Raw genomic sequence first — 23,941 nt, forward strand, 5'->3', positions numbered from 1 at the left:
AACCAGCCTACAATAGTCACCTTTGACAGATGACAGGTGATGTACAGCTGAAGAGATGAGGAGCCACAGGAGACACTCAACTCATCTCACTTTCTCTTGCGGAGAACTTGCAGAATTTTCTATTAGCTTCCATTTTCCCTAAGATAAGCCCAGGCAGACAGAATATGTGCCAGGGATGACTGGTCTGGGATGATGGTGAACCCCCAGACTCCTCCTGTGCCAGTTGTACATTGTCAGTGTGTTTGTTTATATCCTCTGTTAAGACTCTACTGGTCTCTGCAGAAGGTACAGAGTGGAATAGTTCCAATCCCACGCCCAATGAATGTACACTTTAGTGATGGGGCAAGGAGTGCCTCCCGGATTTGTATTTCACATTTCTGAAAGCTGCTCGTTTTTCTCATCACTCTGGAAGACTCAGGGATCATGTGTGGCCCATCCTTTCCCTCTAATTCTCCATCATCGCCTTTCCCCCGTGGGGCTTACTGACATCTGCGCTGGCATCATTGAATTTATGGATCAACGTGGGGAGGAGAGGCATCGTTCCCGGTGCCGAGTCCTCCTATTTGTAACAGTCGGGGTTCAACAAGAGAAGCAGAACCAGTAGAAAATGCCCATTAAGGGACTTATTGCAAGGAATCAGCTTACATGACTCTGGGGTCTTGCTGGGCAAGTCCAGGAAGGGCGGGCTGGAGGTCTAGGTGCAGGCTGGAGACGCTCTGCACAGGTAGCATTTCTTCTTCCTTGGAAAAGCCTCAGTGCTGCTCTTAGGGCCTTTGAACTGGTTGGACCAGAACCACCCAGACTCTCCAGCACAGTCTCCCTTACTTCAAGTCAGCTGATTATTGACTTTGATCCCACCTATAAAATACCTTCATAGCAACAGCTGGATTAGTGTTTGATTGACTAGCTGGTCACCATATTCTAGTCAAATTGACACATAAAACTAACCATCACGGTCCACCACTTGTCGACTTGGCACCCGTTCACATCTCCTTAAACCAGATGTAATCTCCTAATAAAGACAGTAACAAAGGCATACTTTCACCTAATATGACACAATTATCCTTTGTATAACCAAAAACATGTTAACCCTTTCCCCAGAAGAGGATGCAAAGTCCTTGGGTGATGTTTACTCTTCTCCTTTGATGCCTGTAACTTAAATACTAGGATATAAAATTGAATATTATTAATACATCTTATGTTAGATGATAATGGAATAAGAAAGGGAAGAAAACAAATACAATAGCTTAATTTATCTATCATCTATCTATCTATATCCATCTATCTATGTACACACACACAAACACACATACACACAGACAACCATTCATGACAAAATAAAGAAGAAACACTCATGATGATTACAGTCCGCCTTTCTGTAACTGGTCACCTGGTCATAGCTGGCATTTATAACCACCTTCCACCACCCGTTCTGTATTCCCTTTGCCCAAGCAAGTACCTCAGCTCATTGTGGTCTTTACCTGGTGGGGTGACCTAAACCTTTGTTCCTGAAGGATCTGGGTCATTGTTAGTCCTGCCTGGATTGGGTTGTTTTAGTTGTCCATTGACCTTAATCACATGGTGTGGTAATACTAAGAGATGCCCTAAGGGATCTCCTGAATTCCAGACACGCTCTTCCTTACCTCCACTGTGGAGGAGTAGCACCATTTCTCCTTGGTGGTCAGGACCAATCCCCCCAGCCAATACTGTAACTCTCTTCTTTGCCTGTTGATTCAGAGGCATGAGGAACCCAAAGTGGCCGGGAGATTGTTTCCACTTCCAGTTCAATGGAATCATTGTGTGTCTCCTGGTGGAAGCCTTCCTCCCTCTGGAACTAAGACATCTAGGCTAACAGAACATGAAGTTGCAGGAACAGGAAGAAAAAGGTTTGCTGGTGGGTCACTAGCGAGCCCCTCCCATTTCCACCCCTGGTTTCCTGGACCCGTGAATCCAGGCTGTAGGAGAAGCAGCACCATGTATTAGATGCTGAGTCAGAGCATGAACAGCCCCCTGGAGAACCTTGCCTAGGCCTGCAAGGTATTGCCACCCAGCTAGTGCTGTAACTGAGTCTTTGAAAGGCCATTCCGCCATTCTGTCAAGCCAGCTGCTTCAGGATGATGGGGAGCACGGTGAGACCAGGGAATTCCATTAGCATAGGCCCATTGCCACAGTTCTTTTGCTGTGAAGTGAATTCCTTGATCAGAAGCAATGCTGTGTGGAATATCATGTGGCGGATAAGCCATTCTGTAAGCCCATGGATGGTAGTGTTGGCAGAAGCATTGTGTTCAAGGAAGGCAAATCTGTATCCAGAATGCCTGTTCCCGGAAGAACAAAATGCTGCCATTCCATGATGGAAGCCCTCCAGTGTAATTAACCTGCTACCAGGAAGCTGGCTGATCACCAGGGAGTGGGGCCAGCAGTGGCCACAGCTCGGTTAGGGACTCAGTGCTGTTCTCTGCAGGCAGACTGGGCACCCAGCAGTGGCCATGACCAGGTTGGCCTTGGTGAGTAGAAGTCCATGTTGCTGAGCCCATGGTGTGCTTCTCCAAGTTCTGCCCAGTGGGGGGACTTCCCCTCACCACGTCCTTCAGGGATATTGCAGAAAGGGGCTGTTGGCTGCGGCTGTCCACTCTCAGGTGGTGCCTGTGTATCAGGCAGAACCATCGTAGACCGGGCCTGAGTCTTCTCTTTCTCTGTCAGCTGATCTCAGGGAACTCCCCATGAGGCCACAGTGCAGGCTGGGAGAGAGGAGTGTCACAGGAGTGGGGACTATGGGCATTTGGGCCACTTCTTCATGTAACTTACTTGGGCCTTCAGGGTGTGCTTGAGCCCGATCTCATACATTGCACTTCCATTGATAATGGAATGCTGCTTGCACACCCAACTGTGTGGCTTGGTGAGTCAGATAACCCACTTCATGACGGGCAGCCCAGGCTGCATGGTAACTTGGCGGCCCATGGTTAAGCGTTCAGTCTCTACTAAGGCCCGGTAGCAGGCCATCTTGATGCATCAAAGAGATGATTATGCTATTCACCAATATGGCATATCTCTCCAATTACATAGGTCTTACGTACTGTCTGTCAATAAACTTTTATGATTTTACAATTTTCTCCACTATATCTTGAATATCTTTTCAGAAACATTCTCAGGTACCTTATATTTTTGTTGTTATTATAAATGGCTATTTTTTTATTTTACATTAACCATTTTGGCCTATCATCACCTTTGGTGATTCATACTGGTATATTGATCATATACCCAGCCTCTTTGTTAAATCTTATTGTTTCTGATTTGTTGACTGTGTTATTACTTTTGCACTTTCCTTTGTCTATGAATTACATCATTCTCCTGTTTCTTTAGGCACTTCACCCCTCCTCCCTCGTTGTTCTGTCTGGTCAGCAGGAGCAGTCACAGTGGACATCCTATAGTTTTCTAATGTCTGCCCTTCTCCGTTCACACTGGGTTTGCTCTGGAGTTTGCAGCATTTTAGGTTACCACTTTGCAAAGGGCGATAACGAGTGTGTTAACCTGAATTCGGTGTTTTCCCCCGACAGATAACTGTGACGAGCCACTAGTATCTGCCCTGCCCCCATCATCCTTCAGCAGCTCCTCAGAACTGTCCAGCAGCCACAGTCCTGGGTTTGCAAGACTTAACCGAAGAGATGGTGAGTCGGCTTCCTACCTCTTATTGATCGTGGTGAGCTCATTGATTTTCAACAATTCTTGTATTTCTTTTGATAAAGTATTACAAGTGAATTATGTATTGTACAGAAAATAAAATTCCAAACAAATATTTAAACGGATTTACGGGCATGCTTCCATATGAAATTTGTGGTGTGCAGATATTGTATATCTTTGATCACCAAGAATGGCAAAGCTGGTTTCTCTCCTGCACGTTGGGACTATGGAGCTAATTATGGCTGAAATGGCTGTGACTTGCACTCACATAAACATTTTTACAATCATTTCACCATGAAAATATTTAAACACCTTTGCATATACCAAGTCATTTATCTAGGAAAATATTTTTTTCTATCACAAATATTCACTTTTATGGGTACATTAGCCCTGATTATTTAATTATTCATCTGTTTCAAGTTGAACAAAGAAATTGAAAGGTGTATAAGCTTCTTATTGCTGCTATAACAGATCCCACTAAAACTGTAGTGGCTAAAACAACACAAATTTACTATGCTCCAGTCCTGAAGGTTGAAGGACTGGAATGGGTCTCACTGGGCTAACATCACGGTGTTGGCGAGGCTGGTTCCTTCTGGAAGCTCCAGGGGACAGTCTGTTTTCTTGCCTTTTTGAGCTTCCAGAAGCCACCTGCACTCCTGAGCTCGTGGTCCCTTCCTCCATCTTCAGACCAGCAACAGCCAGTGGAGTCTTTCTCCTGCTGCCATCTCTCAGACTCCTCTACCTCCCTCTTTCCATTTAAACACCCTCAGGATTACACTGGGCCCACATGGATGATCCTGGATAATCTCAGATCCAGCTAATTAGCTACCTGAATTCCTTCTTGCCCTATAAGGTGACATAGTCACCGGTTCCAGGGAATAGAAAGTGGACACCTCTGGTGGACGATTATTCTGCTTATGACAGAAGCCTAGAAAAGCATTCTAAAAAGATATTTGCCAATTTAAAAAAAGAAAAATTATTTAATTTTCTTCCTTTAACATCTCTCTCGTGGAGGAATGGGAATTGAAAGCTACCTTCACAGCTCATTAGGGCCATTCTGTCTGTATCTATGGAGACTTTGCTCTGGGAGTGTGTACCAGGTGCCCATACTTTTGAGAACCACAGAAAACTGCATCTTAAATTGCTCTGGGAAAGAAAAAACCACAAAACTTCCAGTCATGGGGAAGGCATCACTGTGATCCTTGCCATGAAATGCTGAGGTGCAAGTCTGTGCGTAAATTCCAGGGAAAAGCACAGGAAATACCTGTGGAAAGCACGGCTACACAAAGAAGACCTGGAATCGGTACTTTGCTCTTCACCCCGCCTTCTAATCACTTTCTCGGCTCCTTTTTTAAGCTTCTTGTTGTCCTTAGTGCTCAGCATTTGACCACTTTATTACAGTGAACATTTGCAACATAAAAAAACATAATTCACATACGATTTCTTAGGTATTTTAGATTTCCATTATAGATAGATGGACAGATAGATACTCTCGCCCAAGTGCTTATTACAAAATAGATGTTTAAAAATGTTGTGACACTTTTCTATGATTGTTTTATATTTCCTTTTGCTTCACTATTGCAGGGGTAACATTAGGGGAAGAGGTGGCTGAAGGCAGGTGTGTCTAGCCTCTGTGAGGGGAGCAAGCACAGATGAGAGCCCCGCCTTCCACGTAGCCAATATTTCGGTGCTGGTCAATGATGGTGTGGACACGGTCGTCTCGTAGTGTGATCACTTTGTTGTGCATGTAATCAATGCCCCCAGCTTCCCCCAGACAAACGGTTTTTGGTGGCAAGCAGGCAGCCTCCTCTGCAGCCTTGCCAGCACCCCTCAGCCCCTCTCTCCCCTCATCACTGCCTCCTATCCATGCTGCATGCCCGAGCCCCCCCGACCAGATTACAAGGGTTGTTGCCACCATGGAAACTTGGTATCCTCCATTCTTTAGAAATGCACTTGAATGTACAATCCCACACACCTGCTTAAGATGGTGGCCTGCTTTACTTTAAATGATACTTATGGAGCCCTGTTCTCTCTGAATTTCTAATCTCTCTCTAAGTGGATTTACATGATCCCTGAAACACTAGGGAAGATTAGATTAGAACCTCCTCAGGCTCTTCTTGATGACAAGCTGGATTTATCCAAAACTGTCACAGTAAAAGAAAAAGAGGGTGGGACATTTTTGTGCCAATAAAATACAATAAAAGAAGAAATATTTTAGGAAAATTCAATGTTTATTCTCATTTGAATCCTAATCCTTGTACTCAGTTTAGGAGAAACATAATATTTTTCTTTTGAAAAGAAAACAGAAAAGTCTGTATTTCAATCAATTACTTGCTAAGTTTTCACAATGAGAAGGGATACTATATTTAAATCAGTAAATTTATCTCCAGCTTGTCTATATTTTCAGTAAATGACAAGCGAATATATTCACTGTGGTTGGGTAAAATCATATTTCCCACCAGGATTTACAAGCCTCAGGATTTTCCATCAATGGAAATCCTTTTCCTTCTTTATTTTCCTGCAGCTCATAATGAAGCAAGATATCAAACTTAATGAATTTTATTTGCATGTTAAGTTTAAAACTGCCCATTTTAATTATCTTTTACTTGCTAATTCTTTGTTTTTGATTGGTTTTTTTTTTTCTCCCTCCTGATAGCCTGCAGCATTCACAAAAGAATTGCAAATTGGGAGTGAGTTATTGAAGGCTGTCCAGTGTTTCTACTGTTTTAACATCTCTCATTTGGTGTCAATCAGGCTGTGAATGATGGCTATACGAGTGATCTGAACAGAAATAACTATATCCATAAGTAAACTACTTACAGTCAGAAACTCCTAAGACATTAGGTCTTCCCACTGCAAGCCTGGGACCCTCATAGCTAGAGGAGCCAGAAATAGTTGTCTCTATGGAGACCACTCACTGCTTTAACATCTCTGTTCTAGGGCGGGATTGGGATGGGGTTGTGATAATACCCCCAGTGCATGGGAGGGAACAGACAGAGTAACACATCCCTTCTCCTGGAGGGAGAGGAGCCAACGCTCCCTGGAGGTGGGCGCCACTGACAACACAGTCTCCTTGCCTGAAGGTGGGCTGCGGAGTCGTCTTGCTGTCAACAGGGACTCATCTCTTTTCCTTGGTAGAAAGAATTCAGTTTGTCCATGAGAGATTTCATAGCTCAGAAAGAATAATCCAGAATTACCCAGCAGTCATAACGATGCTTCAGTGACAGCACCTGTGATGCTTTAATGGGAATGAATGTTTCTCTCCCTTTATTCACGATTTCCACGCACAGGGTATAGGTACACCTTGAATTTTAATATATCTCTTTAAATAAAGTGTGTGCTCTTTCACCATAAGCACCGTATTAATCAAGCAGTCTCTGTGCATTATTGACATGTGAAATAATCACAGGACTGAAAATAAGGCAGCGTGTGTGGAATGCAGACGGGCTTGCTGCAGCAACAGCATCATCTGTGTCAGTGAGACCTTCTTAGGCACTTGTTTGCATGAACAACAAAAGAAGAAAAGGGAAAAAAACTCTCTTTTTACAAGATGATTGCATAGCACTGTAGGGGAGGGAAAATACTCCTCTACCCTCTGGGTTCTTCTGGCTGATCTAAGAATTAAATTGACGTGAGACAGAATAACAGGAGAAAACCAAACAGTTTAATAACATGTATACATGGGAGAAACCCAGGAAAACTGAGTAACTCGCCAAAATGGCCAAAGCCACCACCTTAAATACCATCTTCAGCTAAAGACAAAGGAGGATGTTGGGGGAGTGGTTTGGGACTTCAAAGGAGAGGAAGGCAATTTACATGGAGATGGAAAAGCCAATGTTTAGCAAACAAATGTTTGCCATGTCTTGCAGAGGCAATGAGACATGGAGAGGACTTTGATCAAATGGGCCTTGCTAGGTTCTTCTCTGTTTGTCACACCTGGTTTATTTCATATTATAGTTATCTTGGTAGACATCTATGGTAGATATGGTAGCTATAGTTATCTATAGATCCTTCTTGGAACAGGCCTTCTATCTTAAATTCTTTTAGGCAGTTAGGGAGAAGGTCAAAATTTCTTCCTGAGTCTTTTGTTCTTAAAAATAATCAAACCAAAGAGACATTTTGGGGTGGCAAATTCTGATTCCCCACAGCACTTTCTGGAGCCAATGCATGGTTTTCTATAATTCTCTTTTACCTGGCTAAAAGGGTAAAATCTTCAATTTTGGCTAAAAAGGGCATCAGCCCAGGCTCCTTGTCACTGCCCCTGTCCCTTGGGTTGCTGGGTCCTCTGGAGGAAGATGGATGCAGAGAAAATGTCCCTCTGCCCAGAACACAGGAAGGCAGCAGTGGGCGTTCCAGACACACTGGACAAAGGTGGCCCCAGGGAAAGTCTCTAACCAGCTCTGGGCCTGGCCAGCCTAAAATCATTAATGACTTCTGGATTTTCTCCATGGGCAATAAACACTTCCAGCAATCATTGACTTTAGAGTGATTGAAACAAATAGATGAATGTTTGGCTTATTTAGTACACATGATCGTTGCTGAGTTAAGTCCAGCATGTGCATTAGATAATTGTTTTCATGCAATAGCCTCAGCTGATGAATGTTTGGGCGTCTACCCTAAGGTCATTGCTTAGTCATCACAGGGTATGAGAGAGGGACTGGGGCCTCGTGGACCTTTCCACTTACTCTAGAGACACAGAAGCATCTGAGCAGCAAACACCCCATTGATCCCTGGATGAAGTTTACTGCAGGTTCAGCCCAGTTCGTACCACTGGTCTTTCATAACCTGAGGAACCAGCAGTCTCTGTGGTAATGTTTATTTCTTTGAATCTCGTGTGGAGTTTATTTCAAGAGAAACACCAGGCTACTGTAAATGTAACAGAATTTTGAACAGCAGGACAAAAACACAAGTTGCCTAGAGATTTCTCTTTTCCTCCAGCCGTGTGGAGCCGTTGTTATCCTGAAACCTTCTCAGATTTCAAATATCCTCAAAGTGAGAGGAGGTGTCACACCAGTGGCTAAGATTACTGCTGCCCCAATGTTTAACATTTCAATTCTCACTAAAAGTGGTCTTCCTCTAAATCTGAAATGCATTTAGCATTGAGGACATAACCACATTGTTGAGGTTTGAAGAAAAAAGATTTTCAAGATGTCCAAATACACCGTTAACGTATTTCAGACGTTTACATTATCCTACTCGGTCGCGTTGTGTCTATGCGTGCTGACAATATGCCTTGTTATAGTTGCAAAGGGAGTGCATTTCTCTCTGTTATTTTTCCCTTTTAGCTCCTACAGACTAAAAATGATGAGTGATTTTAAAACACTCTTTTCTTTAAAGAAAGAGAACACAGGACTCTGCAGCTATAAATTTCAATGTTCCCAAGATGGAAATTTTCAATATTTTTTTTCCAATATTGTTATTTTATTAACATCTTTAATTTGACAAATGTATGCACCCATGTAATCACCTCACAAAGAATGTACTTAAAGACACCCTCACCCTAGACAGTGCCCTCCACCCTGTGCCCATACCCCCACCCCCAAGGCAGCTACTGTTCTGATTTCCATCACCTTATAACAGTCTGTCCTGTTGTAGAACACAAGGGAATCTTCCATTATATACTCTTTTGAATCTGGATTCTTCTGGCTAGTGTGACATTTTTCGAGATTTATCTATGTTTTTCTGGTGTTTTAGTTACTCCTTTTAATTTCTGAGTATTATTCTATTGTATGAATATAACGCCATTTGTATGTCCATGCTCCAGTGGAAGGGCATTCCAGGGGTTTCGGTCTGGGGATGCTGTGATTAAGCTGCTCTGAGCGTTACCGTCCAGGGCTTGTGTGGACGTGTTTTCATTTCTCTAGGGCAGATTCCTAGGAGTGGTGTTACTGACTAAAGCTGTAGGTGAAGTTTAATATTTTAATAAACTGCCAAAGTGTTTTCTGAAGTGACTTTTGCCATTTTACATTTCCACCAGCTGTGCTGGCAAGTCAGGTGCCCCACACCCTCTCCAACCCCTGGGTTCTGTATTTCTCTTAGTTTCAGACAGTCTAATTAATATGCAGGGGTTTCTAATTTGCATTTCCCAAATGAATAATGATACTGAACATTATTTCATGGTTTATTGTTGTTATCTTCTTTGGAAAGGCATCTGTTCAAAACTTGCCTGTGTTTTGTTAGTATCGTATTGGGTTATTTTGTAATTGTTGAGTATTGAGAGTTCTATTTATATTCAGATGTGTGAGCTGCAGATGCAAGTATTTTCCCTCAGTATGTTGCTTGCTTCATTCTGTTCTCTAAAGAGTGTCTTTTGCAGAGTGACAGTTTTTATCTTGAGGAAGACCAATTTATCATTTTTTTAAGAAATAGCCCTTTGGGGTAACATGTTTAAAATATTTTTATAACTTAAGGTCACAACAGTTTTCTCTTGTGTCTTCGTCTTTGTTGTCCATAGTTAGCTTTAATATGTAGGTTTATGATCCATTTTGAAATAAAATGTATATGGTGTGTCGTATGGAACAAAGTCCTTTTTTAAATATATGGATATCTAGTTGTTCCAGCACAATTTTTGGAAAAGACTATCCTTTTCCACTCAATTGTCTTAGCACCTTTGTGAAAAAGTGATTGACCACATACCACAGAGTCAGCTTCTGGGCTCTTCTTCTCTGCTCCACTGATCTGTCTTTACTGAACACCACATTATCTTATGTACTTAGTTTTGCAATAAATAGTCAAATCAAGTAATTAAGTGGTATAGTCGTTCTTTTTCAAAGTTGTTCTGACTATTCAGTCCTTTGAGTTTCCCTATGAATTTTACAACGTTTGTCAATTTCTACAAAAGTTACCCTCTGAGGGTTTTTTTCATTGGGATTACATTGACTGTAGAGATCAGTTTGGGAATAATTGACATTTCCACAACATTGGTTCCTCAAATCCATGAACCCAGTACATGTCTCCATTTATTTAGGTCTTGTATAATATCTCTTAGCAATACATTATACTCTTTGCTATACACCCCTTGTACAAGTTTTGTCAGATTTACCCCTAAGTGTATTGTATTTTTTCATGTTTTGCAAATGGTTGTTTAAATTTTATTTCCTCCTGTCCCTTGCTAATATAAAGAAATATAATTGATTTTTGTATATTGATTTTATATTCTGAAAACTTGATAAAACCATACACTGGTTCTAGTACAATTTTTTAGATTCCGCAAGACTGTCTATACAGACAATCATGTTGTAAACTTGATAAAACCATATACTGGTTCTAGTACAATTTTTTAGATTCCACAAGACTGTCTACACAGACAATCATGTTGTTTTTGAATAAAGATAATTGTGCTTCTTTCTTCTCAATGTGGATCTCTTTTATTTCATTTTCTTTCCATATTGCCTTAGCTGGAACAACCCTTGTGATGTTGAATAGATACTGTAAGAACAGACTTCCTTGGCTTGTTCCTGAACTCAGGGGGAAAGCATCCAGTCTCTCACCACTTTGTGCGGTGATACTCACAGGGTTTTCATAGCTGCCCTGTTTCTGTTTGTTGAGAGATTTTTTTTTTTTAATCAGGAACAGATGTTTGATATTTTCAAATGCTTTTACTCTGCATATATTTTGATGATCATGCAGTTTGACTTTTTCATATGTTCATATGCTGAATTACATTGATTGACTTTCTAATGTCAAACTAACCTTGCATTCCCGGAATGTCACACTTGGTCATAATGTATTATCCTTTTTACATAATGTTGGACTTTATGCTAATATTCTGTTAAGAATTTTTGCATCTATATTCATAAAATAGATTGGTCTGTATTTCTTTCTTTTCTGCTAAATTATTTGTATTATTTTGCTATCAGGACAATGCTGGCCTCATAGAATAAGTTAGAAAGTAATTCCTCCTTTTCACTTTCTGGAGAGTTTGAATTTATTTTAATTCTTGCATAAATTTTGATATAATTTATTTGTAAGCACCTTGAACCTGGAGTTTTCTTTGTAGGAAATTTCAAAATACAAATTCAGTTCCTTTAATAGATATTAGGACTATTTAGGTTCTATTTCTTCTTGAATGAAGTTGAATAGTTTCTGTCTTTCAGGAAAATTGTTCATGTCATCTAAACCATCAAATTTATTGGAATAAAATTAGTCATAATGTTCTTTTATTATCCTTTAATATCTGTAGCGATGTCCCCTCTCATTCCTTGTATTAGTAATTAATGGATTCTCTATTTTTTCCTGATTATTATAAGTAGAAGTTTATCAATTTTATGGATCTAAAAAACAATTTTTGGTTTCTCTGATTTTTCTCTATTGTTTTCTGTTTTCTATTTCATTAATTTCCATTCTGATCTCTATTATTTCCTTACTTCTATATAAGTAAGTAGATTTATATTTCTCTCATGTTTCTAGTTTTTTCAGATGTGAAAGTTGAGGTCATTGATTTGAGAACTCTCTCTTCTAATATACTTGTTTACTCTTAAGTTTTCCCCAAGTAGTGCTTCAGTGGCATCCAAAAATTTTGATAAGTTCTATTTTCATTTTTCTTAAGTGAAAATAGTTCCCAATTTCTCTTTGATCCTTCCTTTGACTTGAGTTATTTAGCATGTCATCTTTAGTTTCTGAATATTTGGGTATTTTCCAGATACCTTCTGTCATTGATTTGCAATTTCATTTTGGATAGAGAATATATTTTATATGACTTGAATTCTTTTCAATTTATTAAAATAAATTCTATGGCACATGATATAGTCTGTCTTGGTAACTGTTTCATGTGCACTTGAAAAGAATATGTGTTTTGCTGTTGGTGGTGGGCTGTTCTATAAATGTTGGGTGGGATGTGCTATAAATGTCAATTAGACTGAGTTGTTGTTGTTGTTCAAGTCTTCCATGCACTCACTGATTTTCTGTCTACTTGTTGTATCCATTATTGACAGAGGTGCTAAAATGTTCAACCATAATTGCAGATGTATCTATTTCTTCTTGAATCCCTATCAGTTTCTACTTCATATATTTTGAAGCTCTGGTATTAAGTATAACTAAGTTTAGGATTATTTTGTCCTCTTGATAAATTGACCACTTTATCATTGTGAAATGACTCTTTTTATCCTTTTATGTATGCCTTATTCTGAAATCTCCTTTGTCTGATAGCCATAACAACTTTTATTTTTAACTAGTATTAGCTTTATGTATCATTTTCCATCTTTTTACTTTTAAACTACTTGTGACTTTAGTTTTAACTGTCTCTTATAAGCAGCTCATATTTGTGTCTTTATTTTTATCCAATGTGACAATCTATACCCTTTAATTGGAGTTTTAGACCATTTACATTTAATGCAGTTTTTGACATGGTTAAGTTTAAATCCACCATTTTACCTTCTGGTTTCTGTTTGTCCCATCTCTTATTTACTCCTCTCTTTTTTTCTATCTTCTTTTGGATTAATTGAATATTTTTATGATTCACTTTTATCTCCATTTTTGGTTTATAAGCCGTAACCCATGGTTATGTTATTCTAGTGGCTATGTAAGGGTTTAGAGTGCACACCTTCTACTTATCATAGTCTACATCCAAGTAACATCAGTTTGCTGATATGTTTTAAGAAGCTTACAAATTGATTACTATTTCTCCTCTCCTAGTGTTTAGGCTTTTTAGAGATATTTGAGTTAAAAAAAAAATTTTATATTTGGCCACAATGTTACCATTTCTAGTGCTCTTTATTCCTTTCCTTAGATCCAGAGTTTCATATGGTTCCATTTTTCTCCTGGTTGGAAACTTCCCTTAATATATCCTGTTCCTCAGGTCAATTAGTGATTAATCCACTCAGCTTGTTCATATTTAAAGTCTTCATTTTGCTTTCTTTTTGTGAAAGATATTTTCACAGGGTATAGATTCTAGATTGACAGTTTTTTTTTTTTCAGGATGTTAGAAATGCTGCTCTGCCATCTTATGACTTGCACTGTTTCCAATGATGAACCTGCCATCATCCTTGTCTTTGCTCTTCTGTGCATAATGTGTCTTTTTTCTCTGGTAGTTTTAAAGGTTTTCCCTTTATCACTGGTTTTTGACAAATTTAATTGTGATGTGCTTTGATGTGGTTTTCTTCATCTTTCTTTTATTTGGGATGGGTGGAGCATCTTGTATTTTGAGGTTTATATTTTTCCTTATATTGGACAATTTTTGGCCATTATCTCCAGAAGAATTTTTTTTTTCTGTCCCCCATCCTCTCTCTCCTCATCTCTGGTGACCTCAGTTCCACAAATATCACACTACTTGAGGTTGTTGCCCTATTGACTGATGTTCTGTTTATTTATTTTCAGTCTCTGTTACTCTCAGTGTTTAATTTTGGACAAATTCTAGTGCTATGTCTTCAGGTTTACTAATGTTTTCTTCTGAAATGCCAACGGGCTCTCAATCACATCTAGTGAATTTTTTAATCTCAACCTGTAATTTTCATAGCTAGTGTTTTGATTTGGCACCTTTTATGTCTTCCATATCTGTACTTCACATGCTTAATCTTCCTTCTCAATTTTGAAATGTAGAATACAGTTATAATAATTCATAGTCTAAAACCCTTGTGTATTCATGCTATCATTTGTAGGTTTTCTGGGTTGATATTAATTGATTGACTTTTCTCCTTATTATAGGTTGTATTTTCCTCATTTCTTGCATGCCTAGTAATGTTTCACTGGATACCAGATTTATTTCATTGAGTTTTGGATTCTTTTGTATTCTCACAAATATTCTTGATCCTTATTGTGGGAAACAACTAAGTGACTGGGGAAGTGATCTGGTCTTTGGTATAAGCTTTGTTGGGTGAGTGAACATGTAGTCTAGGGCTCATTAGTCCCACTGAGGCACAACCTTTGACTTGGTATGGTGTGATTTCTGGGAGTTGTTCCCCCTCCTTCTGTCCTGTGGTTCTTTCTGCAGCCTCAGGAACCTCCTCACACACATGTGCTGATCAGTACTCACTGAAGGCTGGAGATGCCCCTCTGCAGGCTCTAGAGCGCTCTCTGTGCAGTTCTCTCCTCTCTGATTCTCTGTCCTGAGAGCCCAGCTTCTTTGGTCCCCTGGGCTCCCAGCTCCATCTCCTCAGCTAAGGTAGACCACCAGGCTCCACCTGGGTAGCCCCTCCCTGTGCCACGCCCAGAAACTCTCTCCAAAAAGCAAATGGGGACAATCGCAGGTCTTGTCTCCTTTGTTTCCATATCTCAAGGATTTCTATCTTGTTGCCTGATGCCCAGTGTCCTAAAAAAAATTGTTTTTATGTATTCTAAGTGGTTTCTTATTTGTTTCAGCCAGCAGAATAGATCCAGACTCTGCTACTTCATCTTTCCTAATCGTGAAAGTCCTGATGATTTTTCTTAAAATAATTTTTTACAACATATAAAACTGTATTACAGACATGATGCTATTGCACATCTGGTAGACTAAGTATATAATCATGTAGTATAAACATAACTTTTATAGGCACTGGGAAACCAAAAAAGTCGTGTGACTCACTTTACTGAAGTGATCTGGAACTGAACCCACAGCATCTCTGAGGTGTGCCTGTATTGAGGACAATCTAAATTTAACTGTCTGGAATTTACAATGATATAATGATGGTGATTATGTTGAAGTTGGCAATGATTTGTAAAAGTTTTATCTTTTAGAAAACTGTGTGTGTAGTGTTCTGAAAACCACAAGCAAGACTGAGTGTTTTAGCGCTAATTATTCCATGCTCCCGTAACGGTGATGGCGTTGGGGTTACCCTCTCATTTCTCATGCTCTCCAGAGGTGCCTGAACCCCCAGAATTTGTATAAAGAATTGGAAGTGCTCCCACTCCCAGGCCAGGGCTTCTGCTGATAACTCTGTGAGTCGAATCTCATTATAATAGCCTGTTCTTGCACAGGCCTCCCAGGGTGTGTGGTGATGTTGCTCTGTGGATGTGCAAACTAAGGTCAGAGCAGGACGGCTCCAGGAGGTGGCCGTGGGTGCATCACCCAACCCCACAGCACTGGTTTAAATGCTTTGCACTATTTTCCAATGCTCCACATTGAATTTCTCAGAGGGGATCAAGCGCACGGTGACCTTCTGATACAGGAGAAGGACTCCTGGTAACATCCATTATCACTGGGAAGAAAGTCAATATCAAAATGAAGCCACCAAAGAGGATATTCCCCAAGTTAAAATTTATAACCCAGGAAGTGCCCTGGGGATGGCTCTGGACTGTGCACCTCCCCCCTGCTCTGGGCTGGATCAGTCTTAGCTGGGCAAGGGCTGAGGGCCACAGTGGGATGTGGCTGCCAGCAGCCTGGTGTGGCCTCTTCACAGGGAGTGGACAAGGCTTTGGTCTTGGCATAAGACAAACCTGGGTTAGTCATTGGCTCCAAAAACTGTAAGGAAATTAAAATACTAAACCTTATGTAGCCTTAAAATGGAAACAGAACGCCCATCTTGAAGGACCATGCCGAAAGCACCCAGAACCACATGTCAGTGTCCTTGGCCTTCAACTGCCTCTGCACCTTCATTATGTGAAACTTTCCTTCCTTTTCATATGCTCTCAGAGCTAATTCTGTCCTGCTGTCTTTCTCCCCTCATCTACATTTAATTCACAATTTCCTCCAAGGCAAATAGGCAATTATTTATAAAGCAAATGAATCAAACAAATGCCAGCAGAGATGACAGGACTCGCTGTGGCAGCTCCAAGAAGAAGCAGTTCTGTGCCAAGAGGCAGCGAGGAGGACATCCTGGGACAGAGTTTGGAACCTGAAGATGACTCAAGCAGAGAAGGAGGCGGGAAATTGGGCAAAAACAAGGCAGGGATACTGCAGGTCCAGGGCCCCATGTGGACATGCTGGTCTCCAGAAACCACTCTGTGTTTGAGGAAGGGGCAGGATGATTCATTCCAATTTTGCAGAAATAACTGGGAGGTTGAGGCTGGATGGAAGGTGTGAGGGGCTTGGGTGAGGAGGCTGTTTCAGCAGTCAGGACTGACAACCCTGGGCATCAGGCATAGTCCCCCGCTGCAGACCTGCCCCCCTCCCAGGTGAACCCCCTCCTGGACCCTCTTCCTGAGATGTCTTGCTTGTTCCATTGCCCCTAAAGTCATTGTTTTGGGACATTCTCAAATCTATAGATCTTTAAAAAATGCGGGAGCTATACATGAATGATCCTACCAGCATTATTCATAACAGCCCAAAGTGGAAACAACCCAAATGCCCATCAACCCATGAATGGATACCACATAGTGTACTCTTCTCCCCTTTTTGTCATAAATCACACCCCCGTGTCTTCTCGCCCTGTAATGACAAGCCCAGAGTGTTCCCAGATGAGCAAGGCAGTGAATCCCTCGGTCCTGAGACGCCCAGCACTGGTGTGAGCAGGGACAGCTGTGTGTTCAGGGCTTGTCCACGGTGCTGCCTCAGGTCCTGGCTTCTACCTCCTGCCCCTAGTCCTTCCATAATGATTCAGTAGCTACAAAAGCCCCAGAGGCTCCCTTGGGCCTCTTTTCCCTGAGCTTCTCTGAGTGCACTGAAGGTGTAGGGAGAGAAGAATGACCCCACATGGCAGGCAGCACCAGGCACGCTATCCTGGGTTCCCCCAGAGGCAGACCTAAGACAAGCGCTGGGGCGAGTAGTCGACTTCAGGGGCTGTTCCAGGAAGCCCTGGGGGAGCAGAGCATGAGACAGTCATGAAGGTGTCCTCCATCCAGCTGCATCTTGACAGGGGCTGGGCCATACAGGGCTCTTCTCAGGGCTGCCCTCTCAGCAAGGACACTGGCTCCAGGTCCTGGCTGGCACTGGGTGTCTGCCCCAAGGGTCTGGTTCAACCATGAGCATCAAGATGCAAAAGCTTTCAAATTGGAAGGACGATTCCAGCAACTCTGCCCAGCTCTCTCCTTATCTCTCTCTCTACCCAGTGGTCAGGCTTTTCTCTGGCTGGCTCATGTTGTTTTATTACATATAATTCACCTAAGAAATGAATAAACTGCCTTTGGAAGATTAGACACTTAACCAAACAAAAGATTCATAAGGATGCTTGGATTCACCATCTGTAACCAGAATACACAGTTGTGATTCTCTTAGGGATGACTCCAACCTCTAAGCTTTTCCAACAGGAGTTTATGTTAATAAATGAATTACCAAGATACGCTGCATCCTTGTCTGTGCTGTCACCACCACCTGAGGCTGGGGATATGCCCAGCAGAAGAGAGGGGCAGGGTCCAGGGCCCCGGAGGAAGGGATGGCTTCAGGTGACCAAACATGGAGTCAGGAAGGGGCAGAGGATGTGGGCCAGCCCAGGCAGCTGTGGCCTGTGGGGCTTGTTTTCATATTGTTCTTGTTGACCTAAACAAATAAAATAGCCAGTTAATTCCCCAGTAAAATGGGTTTATTGGGGAATAGAAGAGGAATTGCAATTACGGACAAGCAAGCTACAACAAAAGCCATAGGCAAGTCCAGCAAGCAAAGAGGAACATACTTTATAGAGAAAAAGGAGGAAGTTGGGAGGGGTTGTTGTGAATGAAAGTCCATTGGTGGAAATTGAGAGTTCAGAGTGCTGACGGTTTCTCATTGGGAGAGTTGCTGGGTAGTCTATTTCTTGTTGGGATGAAAAGTACACCTTTCCTGTTGGGTCTGTAACTGACAATCCTTTCTATAATTGATGATCCTTCCTGTAATCCTTGATCCTTCCTTAACTGACATCCTGCCTGTAATTTGTGTCCTTCCTGTAATTGACATCCTTCCTGTAATTGACCATTCTTCCTGTAATTGAGGGTCCTTCCTGTGACTGGCATCCTTCCTGTGATTGGTGTCCTTCCTGTAATTGAGCATTCTTCCTGTAATTGAGGGTCCTTCCTGTGATTGACATCCTTCCTGTAATGCATGATCCTTCCAATAATTGATGTGGAGTAGTAGTGCATGAGGGCTCCCCCTTCTGGCCTCTCGGCCTCATTTTAAATAAGGTTTCTTTCATTCAGTTTCATGTTCTAGACTCCATGTACCTTGTAGGGATTGCTCCTTTGTTTTCTATCTTGAGTCCTCTGTAGACAGCTTCCATTTTACTGATGAGCCTAGTTGCCCACATTGAATGTTTGGGGATTTTTTGCTAAAAAGCAGGTGACTCTTTTTATTACTCAGACAAGTCTCCAGCTCAGATGCCCCATCACTCAGAGGTGTTTTATTGACCTGGGTGTGTCATGACCACATCTGAGTTTATTTGGGTGTGAAGATAACCTGCTTTCTTCACCCAAAATCCATCTATTAAGTTTCCTGGGAGCAGGTGTTGGTCTTGCCTGTGTATTGGGGTAACTTGGTGTTTTCCTGTGTCTGCTCATCCGGTTGGGCTTCTCACCACAGGCCAACAAGCCATTTCCATCTCCACAGGGTGGAAAATTTTAGGTGAACATTTTGAGGTATAATTTACATTACAATGAATTGCACCGGGTAAGTGCATTTTTCAGTGAGTTCTGATAAACACGTAGACCTGGGCAGCCACCACCATCATCACTTAGATTTTCCATCATGGCGTTCCAGTCAGTGCCCAGGTCTTCCCAGTGACCACTCCACAGTGCAGATGCCACGTGCCTCTTCTAAACTTTCATGTCAATGTGTCTAGCTTTTAACTCAGCGTAATCTCTGAGACTCATCCATGCCACCACGGGTTCTAAGAGCTTGGTCCCTTTTGTTGCTGTGTCACATCATGTGTACAAACAAACCACAATTTGTTTATGTGCTCATCTGCTGATAGACTGTCAGATTATGTCCAGTGTTTAGCTACTATAAATAAAGCTGATATGGACAATTATTTATAAGGTTTTTTTGTAGACATATGTTTTCATTTCTCTGGGTAAATGCCTGGGAGTGGAATGACTGGGTCAAATGATAGATAGATGTTTAACTTTTCAAAATTATTAACCAGTTTTCCAAAGTGGTTGGACCATTTTACATTCCCACCTGCAAGGTGAGACAGTTCTAGTTGCTCCACATCCTCACCAACACTTGGTGTTGTCAGTCTTTTGAATTTAAATATTCTAGCAGGTGTGCAGGGGGATTCTGTTTTGGTTTTAGCTTGCATTTTCCTGATCACTAAACATGTTAAGCATTTTTTCATGTAATTATTGATCATTCATACATCTTTTGTGAAGTGTCTCTTCAGATCTTTGTCCATTAATTTATTAGGTTATTTATTTTCACTATTTTTGAATATTAAGAATTCTTTACATCTTCTGGATAAAATCCTAAACAAAAAAAGCTAAATGTATTTAACTTCTAGAAGAAAACGTAGAAGAATATCCTATGAACTTGGGGCAGACAATGATTCTAAGATAGGACATAAAATTATGAAACATAAAAGAGAAATAATAACTTGAACTTCATCAAAATTGAAACTTATTCTCTTCCATAATTACCATAAACAAAAAGAAAAGTCACCCATAGACTTGGAGAAAATATTCACGATACATGTATCTGGCAAAGAACTTTTGTCAAATACATAAAGAGCACCTCTCGCTAATGTGTCTGGAGTCCAGTCTCCTTAGACTGCCTGGGTCACTCTCGTCTCCAAAATGCTGGTGAAGTCCAGGGTCACAGGGTTGGGACCTCCTGCCACTGGCCTGGGTGGGGTGGTGGGGAGGTGGTGGTGTCCCTCTCAGTTATAAAGAGAGAGGGGAGTGGAATCCGAGCTGAGAGAAGTTTCCTGCTCTAAGGGGTAGTGTGGGAACTCTGCCTTCCTTTGTTCTATTGTTTGAGGAGTGGGGAGTGTTGGTGATTCTGAGCTTGACATTAGGAAATAGGATTTATTCACTATGAGACTCTATGTAACATAAACATAGTCACACAGGTGGGTCAGTCATAAGGAGACTTTGCCACATTTCTGAGCTGCCCATGGGTCTATGGGTCATTCATGTCTTATTTCTAATGTAAACAATTGGTGGAACCATATCGTAATTTTGTCAATACATGGTTTCAAACAAAGAGTATGTATTGCATTTGCAAAATAAGAACCAAAAGGAGACCTAATCATGAGGGTCTCGCAGTGGGGACTATTCCCTTCTTCCGCATATTGGTTTAGGGGTCTGGTCATCAGGGCATGTGGAGAAGACTAGTGTCCTCCCACTGCCCACAATTGTCCTGTTCTGTCCTCCAGGCCAGCCCCAGGGTGAACACGCTAACTGGTCAAGTGCTTCTGGGGAACTGGACGCACCTTTTGGGGACCCAGACAAGGCCCTGCTTTATCCGCATAGTCACTACCAATGGTTTCAAATGACCCACATCCCTGGGGTTCCTGGGATAGTGACAGGTTGAGTGTCCCTTTACAGAGGGCCTCCTTTGTCTGCCCTGATCAGGAAGCACATCCTGTGCGTGGATCTCTTGGATGCCCTGGGACCCTGAGTGGGCAGCACCTCTCATGATTGTCAGAGCAGGAAAGTGCCCTGCCTCTGGGCACAGCCAGCCAAAATCCTCACTGAAGGAGAATTGCTTTTGTCTCTTTTCTGTTCTTTTTGTGTTTTCCTCCCAGTGGTGTGGTAAAAGTTATACACACACGTATATATCCTGGAAATATACAATAAATCCTGAAAGATACAGGTCATTCATACATGGTTGGCTTTTGTTGTTGCTGTTAAGGAATCTGAGCTAAAGGAAATGCTTGGCTTCCCTTAACAAGGTGGGTGGGTCTTAAATGAGATTCAGAGTAAAAAGCCATCTCAGCCTCAGAGAAAGAAGAACAGACAGTCCGAAGACAGAGGCTTTCCCAGAACCGCGGTGGTTTGATCAGAGTGCAGGACCGCCCTCCCCGACTCCCTTCCTCACTTCTCCCAGGACTTGTGATAAGTCTGCTGTGAATTAAGAAGCAATTAGGTGAGGAGGGAAAAGACCTATCATGATGATTAACATGTGAAACAAGGCAATTATCCCAATGGAAAACTTCCTCATGACAATTTCAATGAACCTGTTTGTATGAAATGCAGATCCCCAAAGAGGTCGTGTCTGTGTACTCATGTCTGGAAACTTCCCCTTCTTGCTTTTGCATCCTTGGAGAGCTTGCTGCTCATGCCCCTCAAGTCCCAAAGGTCCCCTGCATAATCACCCCCTTGGCAGAGTCGACACACAGCACGGGACATGACAGAGCACCTGCTTTCCACAGGTGACCACCCAGCGCACATCAGGCCACTGGTCAGGGAAAGGAGAAATGTGTTAGCAGCTTCTCAGGCTGGGCAGGCTGCTGTGTCCCCTCTACCTTCTCCCCGCCCACCTGCCACACACCTGTCATGCCAGAGCCAGGCTCAGGTGTGCAGACATGCAGAGAAAGCACCAGACAGAATCACATTACAAAGACCTTCTGGCCACGTTGTTCATAACCAGTCAGCAGTGAGTAACTGATCTGTTATTTGAACACACTCTTGGGGTGAAATTCACCACTGTGACTGATAGGAGCATGATTTCAAAGTGGGGTAAAAAGTGAAACAAGAAAAAAGAGCTGGCTTTTAAAATAATATGCTCAAATAAACTTTAAAGTATTTTTTCTTAATATCACAACCACTAACTGCAGGATATTGGTCAAATTTGCCCTGTCTCTGAATCTCCATCTTCTCATGTGTTAAGGGACAGGATAAGCAACTCCCTCTAGATGTATTTTTTTTTTTTCCCCTAAAGCCCCAGGCGATAGTTGTAAGTCATAGTTGCACATTCTTCTAGTTGCTGTATGTGGGACGCGGCCTCAGCATGGCCGGAGAAGCAGTGCGTCTGTGCGCACCCGGGATCCGAACCCGGGCAGCCTGCATCGGAGCGCACGCACTTAACCGCTAAGCCACGGGGCTGGCCCCTAGATGTATTTTTTAATTGAGGTAAAAATCATGCAGTTTAAGTTAATCATTTAAAGGGAAAAATTCAGTAGCATTTAGCACATTCACAATATTGTGCAATCACCACTTCCATCTAGTTCTAAAACTGTTTCATCATAGCCCAAAGGAAACTCTTTACCCATCAGCAGTGTCTGCCCAGTCCCCGCCTTCCACCCTGACACCCACCACTCTGCTTTCTGTCTCTGTGGACTTACCTATTCTGCATGCTTCATATTAAAAAATCCTGTGATATGTGACCTTCGGGTCTGGCTCCTTTCACTTCGAGGTTCATCATGTGGTAGCATGAATCACTACTTTATTCCTTTTTACAGCTGAGTAATGTTCCACTGTGTGGATACACCACAGTTTGTTTATCCACTCATCACTCGATGGACCTGTGGATCATTTCTACTTGTCAGCTATTGTGAGTAACGCTGCTGTGAACATTCATGCACAAGGATTTGTTTAAGAACCTGTTTTTAATTCTTTGGGCTGTATCCCTAGGAGTGGAATTGCTGGGTCATGAGGTAGTTTTATTTTAAATTTTTGAGGCGCCGCCTTAGAGACCTTTAAGACTCAAGTAAGAGGGTGTACATGGAAATAGCTGGTGGAATCCTTAGCACATATTGGGGGCTCCTGTTCCTTAACTAATTGACAAATACGTGACACAATTTTGGCTACTCCTTCCGACCCTTGCAGACTGAAAATGGCTGGTAACAGATAAAAGAGCCCCTGTGTCTGTGACCACTTAGGGATTTTAAAAAAATGTAAAACTGAACACACCCCCTGTGGACTCACCTCCATGCTTGGAGTCACTAGTAATTCCTTTATCGTTTGCAAAGACAACAACTGCTGCGCCCTGAGCGTCTTCTGTGTGGGGGGGAAGTGCTCCCGAGTCAACGCACTGTCCTACCCACCTCCGTGGTTGTTGAGGAGGAGCAGGACATGCCCCCAAAATGTGCCTCTTTGGCATGAGGATAATTTTGATCTGATTATTTTGAGAATCACCAGATGCAGGAGAAGCTCTGAAAACAGAGTAGAAGTTGCCCTTTTGTAAGAGAACTTTACGTCAATAAAGGAAATCAGCATTTGTAGGGGTGTCTCCCTCTCTGCACCCAGACAAGGAGGATGGTGCACCCACGAGACCCTCATCAGTGGAGACGGCAGGGCCTGAACCCACACCACAGCCCACCCTGTGACCTGCTCCCCCTGGTCCCCCCAGAACTGCCCCTCACCCTGCTCTCTTTAAAGTTGCTTTTTGTGTGTGTGTGTGTGAGGAAGATCAGCCCCAATCCTCCTCTTTTTACTGAGGAAGACCGGCCCTGAGCTAACATCTATTGCCAATCTTCCTCCTTTTTTTTTTCCCTTTATCTCCCCAAAGCCCCAGTAGATAGTTGTATGTCATAGTTGCACATTCTTCTAGTTGCTGTGTGTGGGA

At 42.1% G+C, this 23,941-nt stretch overlaps 1 protein-coding gene across 2 annotated transcripts in view; it reads left to right on the forward strand.

Annotated features, from left to right (window-relative positions):
* LOC101390058 (contactin-associated protein-like 4) overlaps positions 1-23,941 on the forward strand; it is a 166,777-nt gene that overhangs the window by 33,586 nt on the left and 109,250 nt on the right. For both annotated transcript variants that reach the window (XM_087424542.1, XM_087424541.1), the window contains exon 2: positions 3,555-3,665. In XM_087424542.1, coding sequence (XP_087280668.1) covers positions 3,555-3,665 — 111 coding nt within the window. The remainder of the gene's footprint in view (positions 1-3,554; positions 3,666-23,941) is intronic.

This window comes from Ceratotherium simum, chromosome 37 (assembly GCF_057802395.1).
Source record: "Ceratotherium simum simum isolate JZ-2026a chromosome 37, ASM5780239v1, whole genome shotgun sequence".
In the NCBI taxonomy this organism is placed as follows: Eukaryota; Metazoa; Chordata; class Mammalia; order Perissodactyla; family Rhinocerotidae; genus Ceratotherium; species Ceratotherium simum.